Source organism: Pistacia vera, unplaced genomic scaffold, assembly GCF_008641045.1.
Source record: "Pistacia vera cultivar Batoury unplaced genomic scaffold, PisVer_v2 Contig342, whole genome shotgun sequence".
Taxonomy (NCBI): domain Eukaryota; kingdom Viridiplantae; phylum Streptophyta; class Magnoliopsida; order Sapindales; family Anacardiaceae; genus Pistacia; species Pistacia vera.
Window position 1 is genome coordinate 178780 of NW_022196160.1, and position 9313 is coordinate 188092.

Here is a 9313-nt window from a genome sequence, read left to right on the forward strand (position 1 = left end):
CTAGTAGGTAATGGAGATGGAGAAGAACAAGGTAGGATGGATGAGCAATCTGTAAATCTGTATTAGAACTACCAGAGTGTGTTTTTAGAAGTGGACTTAAATTAGAAACCTTACAATTAGATGCAGGATCACATGTTAGTATTGGAATAACTAAGACAACTTCAATATGACACTTTGGAAAATTGCTGGATGAAGAAATGACAAGTAGTTGAGATACTGGATTATGACTAGAACTATCAGCAATTTTAGAGGTACTAGGTAAAGATGAATTAGATAAGTGTGAAGAGGATGTACCTGCTGCTGAAGAGTATGTACCAACTGTTGGATTGCTAGGAACAATTTGAGAACCAGTTACTACTCGGGGATTAGAATCTGCTGAAGATGGGCTATGCTGGAAAATTATATAGGGCAATGTTGAAGTATTACTGGAACAGGCATTAGTAGAATTGGCTGAAAGATCAAAATTAGGTTGAACAGGGGACTTATCAAACTTTTGAGAATAAGGGAATTCATTTTCATTAAATTTAACATTAGGGGTAATAAAGATTTTCCCATCAGCCCTTAAACACTTATAACCTTTGCGAAGTAAACTAACCCTACAAATACACATTTTGAGGAATGAAAGTCGAATTTGTGACTATGAAAATTCCGAAGAAAAGGAAAACAAGAGCAGCCAAAGACTTTAAGACTATCATACACAGGATATTTATTAAAAAGCTTGTAATAGGGAGTGTTATTATTTAAGACAGTAGTGGGCAGTTGGTTGATGAGAAAAGCTACTGTTTCAAATGCCAGCCACCAGTATTTTAAAAGTATAGAGGCATGAGCTAATAGGGTAAGTCCTGTTTCAATAATGTGCCTGTGTTTCCTCTCACTACGGCCATTTTGTTGGTGAACATAGGCACAAGAGTACCTAGTTTGAATACCATTTTCAGTCAGGTAAGGAAGTAAAGCTTTCTACTCACCTCCTTGATCTGATTGGAGGCACTTTAGCTTAGTTCCAAACTGCCTCTTAGCAAGGTGATGAAACTTAATAAAGATGGATTTAACTTCAGCTTTAGTCCTAAGGGGAAACAGTCAGGTGAAGCGACTAAAATCATCTAGAAATTGCACATAGTACTTAAATCCTTCTACTGAAGTGACTGGGGCAGGACTCCACACATCACTGTGCACTAGAGCTAAAGGTTCTATGGCATGAGATTGAGACAAGGGAAAACTACTTTGATGTAACTTTCCTAGCTGACAGGCATCACAGAAATTAGACAATTTGGTAGGCAGATTTTGATTTTTAGTAGGAAAAACAGACTTGGGAAGTGTTGATAAAACTTTATGTAATGTAGTTTAGTTGGGATGACCTAATCTTTTATGCCAAATCATGTTTTGATGTGAATGTTTGTCAATAATCAAGCAATTTGGTGTGGAACCAGCAGTAGAAAAAGTAACAGCAGACATTTGTTCATTAGATGGGCAATTTGCAGTGTTTTCAATCATTGATGCAGTAGACTCAAATAAGAATTCATCATCATGTATTTTATTAGTATTAACAGTAGGACAAGCATCAGATTCTACAAGAATACATTTTGACTCATTTCTAGAACAAAAAACATTACATTGTGTTGTAGAAGCAGAATCTTTATTATAGCTAACATTCAAAACTGCATTAGAATTTTTATTGACATTTTCAACTAACTCTAGATGTTGGTTGGACAATTAAGGAGTGGTCACAAGTTTATGGAAAGGCTGAGAGGAGTCTTTGATTAAAGGGCTCATAAAATATGCAATGGCTGCCAAGTTTTGTGATAGATAAGCTATAGTCAGACCAGATTGATGAGAAGAGACACATGGTTTGACAGGGCAATGGTGTTCGGTGGAATTTTCAGTTGATAAAGTCCTTCTTTAAGACCCCCCTGTAGAAACATGGCCTTGGTTGAGTTGTCCTTAACAACACAAGAGTTAGCATCAAACTCGACAACAACATTATTATCTCTTGTAAACCTAGAAATACTCAGCAGGTTTTTTGTGATTTTAGGAACGCAAAATATTTTTTTAAGATAAAGACACTTGGAATGAAGACTACTAGGAATAAAAGAGCGACTAGTATGGGAAATGAGAAGGTACTCACCATTGCCAACCTGAAGCTTATCCTCACCTTCATAGTTCTTGCTAATGTTCAGCTGAGACAGGTTGGAAGTTACATGCTCAGTTGCCTTAAAGTCCATATACCATGCTGGATCAACTGGAGTGGTGACAGAGGCCTGTGAATTGTTGTATAGTGCTATGCAACCATGAGTTGAAAACGAATTACTTCCAGGATACACTGTTGAGTTACCACTAGTATGAACCAGATTTGCTTGACTATTTACTCCTATTTGGTGACTAGGAACTCCAAAGGTTGTTGAAGTACTACAATTATTCTTAGGGGTGCCAGTGTACTGTGACTACTGTGGGGTGTAATGTTGTTGCTATGATTGAAAGGTACTATCAGGATGCTACTATGAGGTATCAATAGGAGCATACTGTACTGGTTTAGTAGGATAAGTGTTGTAGTGGTGTTGTGATATTGGATCAGTGAATGAGTGACTGGGAAAGCTTTGGGATGAGACATTGCCAGCTTGAAAGGTACCATTATAAGCTGAGTTATATCTATGATAACATTGTATGGCTGAGTGTCCAACTTTATTGTAGACTTGACAAATAATTCTCCCTCTGCCTATGCCTCTACCTGCCTCTTCCATATGTGTTAACACCAGAAGACCTAGGGTTAAAGGGCATAATGTTGTAAGGTAAAGGGGAATGAGCAACTAGACCAGGAGACTAAGGTTGAGTGGTAGTGTTGTAGGCAGAGAATAAAGACTGAATAGGTGAGGCAGGGGACTGAACAGGTGAGTTTACATAGGAGGGTAGGGTGACATAATTTTGTGAGGTATGTGGGTTCCCAAGAGACATTAGAGAGGGTATGGTACCACTAAGGTTATTTGCAGTTTTGACAGAATGATTTACTGGTGAACTTGTACCAGACACATTATAACATCCATGATTAGTTATAGAGGCTATATTTGCTGAGGTATTATACAGGTCTGTGGAATTGAACTTCTCAAGCCGTATTTCATATTTCTGTAACAGAAAATGTGCCTCTTGAAGAGTTACAGTATCAACTTTTGATTCTAGTCTAGAGGTAAGTGCCATTACTGCTGGATCATATTCAGGCCCCAAACCATCTAACACATACTGTAACAAGTCTCCATAAGAGATAATCAATCCATTTGCACCTAAGCTTTCTGCAATTTCTTTCATTTTCTTCACATAGTCACTAATACTCAATCCTCCTTTATGAGTTGTTTGAAGCAAATTTTTCAAATGTAAAGCTCTAGCTTTTGAGTCTGTAACAAACTCGTTTTCTAAGGCTAACCAAATTTCATTGGAAAATCTACACTTAGACACAGCACAAAACATGCTTTCACTAATTGAAGCTAGTAACCAACTCACTAAGCATTTATCAGTCTTTTTCCACAAAACATAAGCTGGATTTAAGCTTTCTTCAACAGTATTACTAAGTTCTACCTCAGAATCATTAATCAAAATTAGAGAAGGACAAGGCACTCTACCTAACAAGTGATCTTCCAACTCATGTGAGCCAACAACAAAGAGAACCTGAGAGCTCCAAAACCGATAATTGTTCCTCGTTAGCTTGAGATTGATTACTTGCAAGCTTGAGGCAAGAACTGAGGTAGTTTGATTCTGCAATTCAGAATCATCTTCCCGGTGCTGTTAAGCGACTGAGAGAGAGCAGGATCTGAGACCATTTGACGTTAGTCAGCGCTCTGATACCATGTAAGATTAGCTTAGGGTTTGCGAACAAACAAAAATAGAGAAAAAAATGTGATTGAATTTCTTTACTGATAGACTAAGTTGAACATTCTACTCTTTTATACAAAAACACAGAGTAAAGGTAAAGTGAGTTTTACAACTGATTTTATTATAATAAAAAACGACACCGTCTTGCAGAATTGCATTTTCCTCCTGCTACTTGAACTTTTTGCACTTTTGTCCTTTGACCAACACCTGTATACTTAATTAAAGGGACTTGAAATTTATAAACTCATCCAAACTTTTATTTGTTAGAGTTTCGAGGTATGGAATGCGATAAATTGATCACTTAAGATTCTTTTGTAGTACGTACGTTCACAAAATTATTAATTATATACTATTGATTTAAAAAGGACTTAGCTTTTACCGTTTTAAATATATAAAGACCTTTATATTATATATAAACTAAACAATATCTTCATTTTGTTACTCATTAATTCTTTAATGTATTTATGTTTGCATTTTTTCTTTCTTGTTTACACCACCGTTTACTACTATTAATTAATTAATGATAAAATAAATAAATAAACCGTTTGACCAAATTATAAGAAAATACGAATGCTTGAAGCCTGAGAATTTTCACCATACATTATTTTGTTTGTCACAATCGCTTAACAAGTGAGCTTACAAATTTAAGAGCCCATTTGAGATTGTAATTTCTAGTACTATTTGTTGAATAATTAAGAAATTTATTGAATAAAAATAGAAATAAACTGTCTCAAAAGTACAAGTGAATGTAAGTAAAATGCTCCAAAGAAGTTACAGAGTTGCCTTCTTCAAGATATTTTGAGTACCAGCAATCGAGTATTGCTTTCAATTAAACAAATCTTTCTCGAGAAAATATGTAAGTGAACAAATATTTGTCTGCTAACAATGCACATTGATGAAGCAGACATGGTCCGAGAATAAAGTGTGATATGTTTAGTAGTAACCCTTGGGAGGTGGAGGAGAGTTGTAGTAATAAGGTGGCGGTGGTGACGGAGAAGGTGGTGGTGGTGATTTATAATAGTAGGGAGGAGGATGTGAAGGAGATGGTGGAGGAGGAGACTTATAATAGTAAGGAGGTGGTGGTGATGGAGATGGAGGAGGTGGGGACTTGTAGACATAAGGAGGAGGAGGTGACTTGTAAATGTATGGAGGTGGAGGTGACGGAGAAGGTGGTGGTGGAGACTTGTAAATGTATGGAGGAGGAGGTGATGGCGATGGTGATGGAGGTGGAGGCGATTTATAAACATATGGAGGAGGTGGTGAAGGAGATGGTGGAGGGGGGGATTTGTAGATATATGGAGGTGGAGGCGACGGAGATGGTGGTGGAGGAGATTTGTACACATACGGAGGAGGGGGAGAGGGAGATGGTGGTGGTGGGGACTTGTAAATATAAGAAGGAGGAGGTGATGGTGATGGAGGTGGTGGTGACTTGTAGACATATGGAGGAGGAGGAGGTGATGGAGAAGGTGGTGGTGGAGACTTGTAATTGTATGGAGGGGGAGGTGATGGTGATGGAGGTGGTGGAGACTTATAAACATAAGGAGGAGGTGGTGATGGGGAGGGAGGTGGTGGTGATTTATACACATATGGAGGAGGAGGAGATGGCGATGGTGGAGGAGGAGACGTGTACACATATGGAGGAGGAGGAGGTGGAGATGGTGTAGGTGGAGTTTTATAAACATAAGGAGTTGGTGAGGGAGATGGAGAAGGAGGTGACTTGTAAACATAAGGTGGAGGAGGTGATGGTGGGAGTGGCGACTTATAAAATGGGGATGGAGGGGATGCTTTCGGAGTTGGAGCCGATTTATAATAATAAGGAGGCGGTGGCGACTTTTTCGGGCGTGGTGGCGACTTATAGTAGTAAGGAGGAGGTGATGGAGAAGGTGGCGGTGAGGACTTATACCAATATGGATGTGGCGACTTATAGTAATAACGTGGTGCAAACGCCGAAGGTGGTGGCGACTTATAAACATAGTGCGACAGAGGTGGTGAATCATAAGTGTAAGGCTTGTAATCAGCAGCTACTAAATTAGTAGCCAGCAAGCAAAATGCCAGTGGATAGATTAAATGAGGCCAAATGTTGGCCATTTTGCCTACTTTCTTAGAGATTGATGAAGAACAAGTTTTGAATGATAACAACACAGAATGAAGAGGGTTTATATAGTAATCTCTTCAAGCTTGAAAGCAAATTGTTTAATGGAGGAAGAACTTTCCTATCTTTGACAAAAATTATTATAATTATTTAAACCCTATTAATTGAGAAATAGATAGCGGGATCCCACCTTCCTTTACATATTGTCTCCATTAATATTGCACAAATTTATATCTTGAAGTAGTCAAATATTATACCTCATGAATCTTCAGTTTCTGAGACACTTTCCAATGTTGTACATTTTGATGATTTAAATGTTTGTGATATAAGTTTTTGTACGGTGATTTTGCCTCATTTATTTATTTCTTACCTTAATAATAATAATAATAATGTTTGTGATATAAGAGCAAGAAGCCAAATAATTAGCAAATAATTAAGACATAAGAAAAGATGAAAAACCGAGTGATTTAGGTATGAATTAGTCAATTAAAATTACATGTCTTATATTATGTTTTTTTCCCATTATTATATGTATTGAAATTCTATGCAAAATTACTGCCAATGGGGGTATCGTTTTATGTGGAAAGACCGAGTCTTGACAGTGTTCCACTTTTATCAACTTGTTCTTTGTTGTTGTAGCTTAGTCTAATTTCCAGGTAAGTGTTGAACTTAAATATTAATATCAGACTCTTATCTTCATTACCTTAAGTTTTTCGATTAAATATTTGTATAATATAGAGTTAAATGTCTAAAATTCAAATCTTAACATACAATTTATTCATAAATTTGAGGGGATTTGTTGAACTTCTTGATTTATGTATACACCATTGGAATCCTGACTGAAAATGATATAGTGAACGACGCATCATCCCTGTTAGTATTGTGCAAGATTCTACTAGTGTTAGCAGTGATATCGTTGTTTATCCTCGATGAGTCAGATTTTGAGATTTTAAAAGTAAATATATAGTATAAATGTAAATGTCATTTCAAGTTGCAATGTTAATTTATATATACTTGCATAGCATAAATTATAATAAAACAAACTCTTTCATTTTGATCTCCTTAATTTAAACACGTGGCAACTCTAGAATTAAAATTTAGCCAGCACTTTATGTAGCTTTTAAAACTCAGATTTCAAAGATAGTTTACCAAGCACTCATATTCTTTTTGCTATTGCTCATTAATTATCATACAACATATATAGTTAATTAGAAATGAATTCAAAAAAATGCTTCATGCAACTGCATACCGGTTCTTGATTATTAATTAATATTAAGTTGCAGGCCTTGTTTTTTTTTTTTTTTTCTATACATGGTTTGCAATATTATAAACTATGAAAGATTCAACACATTATTTGATTACTTCTTTCTGTCACGAGAACAAAAAATTGAAATTGACGTCCTTTTTGAATAATCTCAAGACTTTTAGGAGCATCCGGGAACTCTAAAACATTTTTAAGGGGCATGGACATAGAATTAATTTTAAGGGTTTATGGGTTTTGAAAATTTGGCTGGTGCCATTTATTTTTTAATTTGGGAAAAACCCAACAAATAAAACTCAATCATCCAAATCTTTGATTACATGAGTGTATGGGCAAAAAATCGTCTTGGGCCTAACGAGGCCAAAAAACAAAATAAACATGTTACAACCCAAGGTTTTAGCCCAATTCCGATTGGGCCTACGTTTAAAGTCATCTTGTGAACTATCCACTTTATGAGTTGGATTATCCTACAAGTTAAGCTAAACTGGGTTCTGACCCATTAACTTGCAACAGTCCATAAATAGGAAATCATAATCTCATTCTATTTCCTCTCCTAGTAAGATTTTGAATCTTACTCAAACTAGTAAACTTAATCTGATAAGGGCAAGAAATCTTATTTCTTTCCTGATAGTGATTATCTCCCAAAGTAGGACTCAATGTCCTACTAGGATTTCAATCCCTTGGGTTCACTATATAAACAGAGGTCTACCCTTTCATAATTCATTCAATCTCCACTACTCAAAATCACATACTTGCTCCTAAGTTCTTGCTCTTGAGAATTCTACACCTTCGTCATGGTCTTGGCCTCCGATAAGACTCCCGGTAATCCTTCTTCTCCTTAACTCTTATTAAATATTCTCTTTCATCCTTGCTAACTTGAGCATCAGAGTGCCTACTATAAACACCACCCCGATGTTTTCCATAAGCTTCACGCTTGTCTCTTCATGTGTGTAGGTCCAGTGGATTGTCAGTGGCCTCAACCTCATGGGATCATACCTTATTTCTGTAACAGTAGATTTTTTGCATCTACAATTTGACACCCACCGTGGGGTCCTGATAATCATCTGCCAACGACGACTTGCAACATGTGAGAAGACACGAAACTCCCTTCAACCAACATCATCTACCTCTTGGACTGTCTCCACTCGACCCGGCCGACACATACGCCAAAGCGTTCTCATATTCCTTATCTTCTCCATCTCTAATCGACTCTATCAACACATGATTAGATTGCATTCAGAATAATTTATGGAGAACTTCTCCACTTGACACTACCCTGCGCTCACCAAACAAGGCTCAACTTAGACAATTCTCAAAGCACTTGAACCATCAAACTATCATGAAGACTTCATTTCACTCAATCGTGTAGTCCCAAGCAGTTTTCACTACCTCAATCTCTGTTTCCCATTTGGCTTTGCCACGAGACCGAGTGGAGTCTACTGGGGTATAAATAGCAGAACTCCACCCTCTGAAGCATAAATTTGTAATCTATCTTTGAAAGCACCAGCTTTTCTCCCAACGCCATCCAAAGGAAAACCAAACAGATTTCGCCAACAATTCTCTTTGAAAACCCCCCTCTCCATCATCCTATAAATAAATGAAGCTTGGCACACTTGATAAATGGCATTTTTCACTTTCGCCATTAACCGACGAAAAAATAACTGAAAAACACCTTTTCACAAACCAAAAACTAACTTATTCACTCGCTCTCTCTCTAGTCTTCATTATTATCATTATTCACTCTCTTGCTCTCTCTCCCTCTCCCTCTTCACTCTCTTTCTTTCGAACCAATCCAAACTCAACACCTCTTCACCAAAAGATACTTTGCTTTTTTCCCCCACTTCGTGAACCATTGCATTCTCTCTTCTATGATCAGAGCTGGTGACTGGTGTTAAAATGTTCAATAGAGTCACTTGCTAATGGCGCCATTTCTTCATCAAAGACCTAGAATTCGCCATCTTCGGTGGGCAAAACACATAAAGGGGAAAAGCTTTCTCATATTCACTCAGCATGCTTAAGGCGATGCAGCAGGACAAGTCACCAAACACCTCATTCGGTAAGTGCCCTTCTTTGGCTCATTCACCTCCATTTGACTTAGTGCTCAA

General features: G+C 37.2%; 1 protein-coding gene across 1 annotated transcript; it reads right to left on the reverse strand.

Annotated features, from left to right (window-relative positions):
* Nucleotides 1–4770: 4770 nt before the first annotated feature.
* LOC116138589 (extensin-2-like) lies at nucleotides 4771–5943 on the reverse strand. The gene has a single exon (XM_031424302.1). The coding sequence runs from the start codon at nucleotides 5941–5943 to the stop codon at nucleotides 4789–4791; it is 1155 nt and encodes a 384-aa protein (XP_031280162.1). The 3' UTR covers nucleotides 4771–4788.
* Between the last annotated feature and the right edge of the window lie 3370 nt (nucleotides 5944–9313).

Bases quoted from the DNA above. Each gene is read 5' to 3' on its own strand.
- LOC116138589 (XM_031424302.1), bottom strand. From the start codon at position 5,943: ATGGCCAACATTTGGCCTCATTTAATCTATCCACTGGCATTTTGCTTG.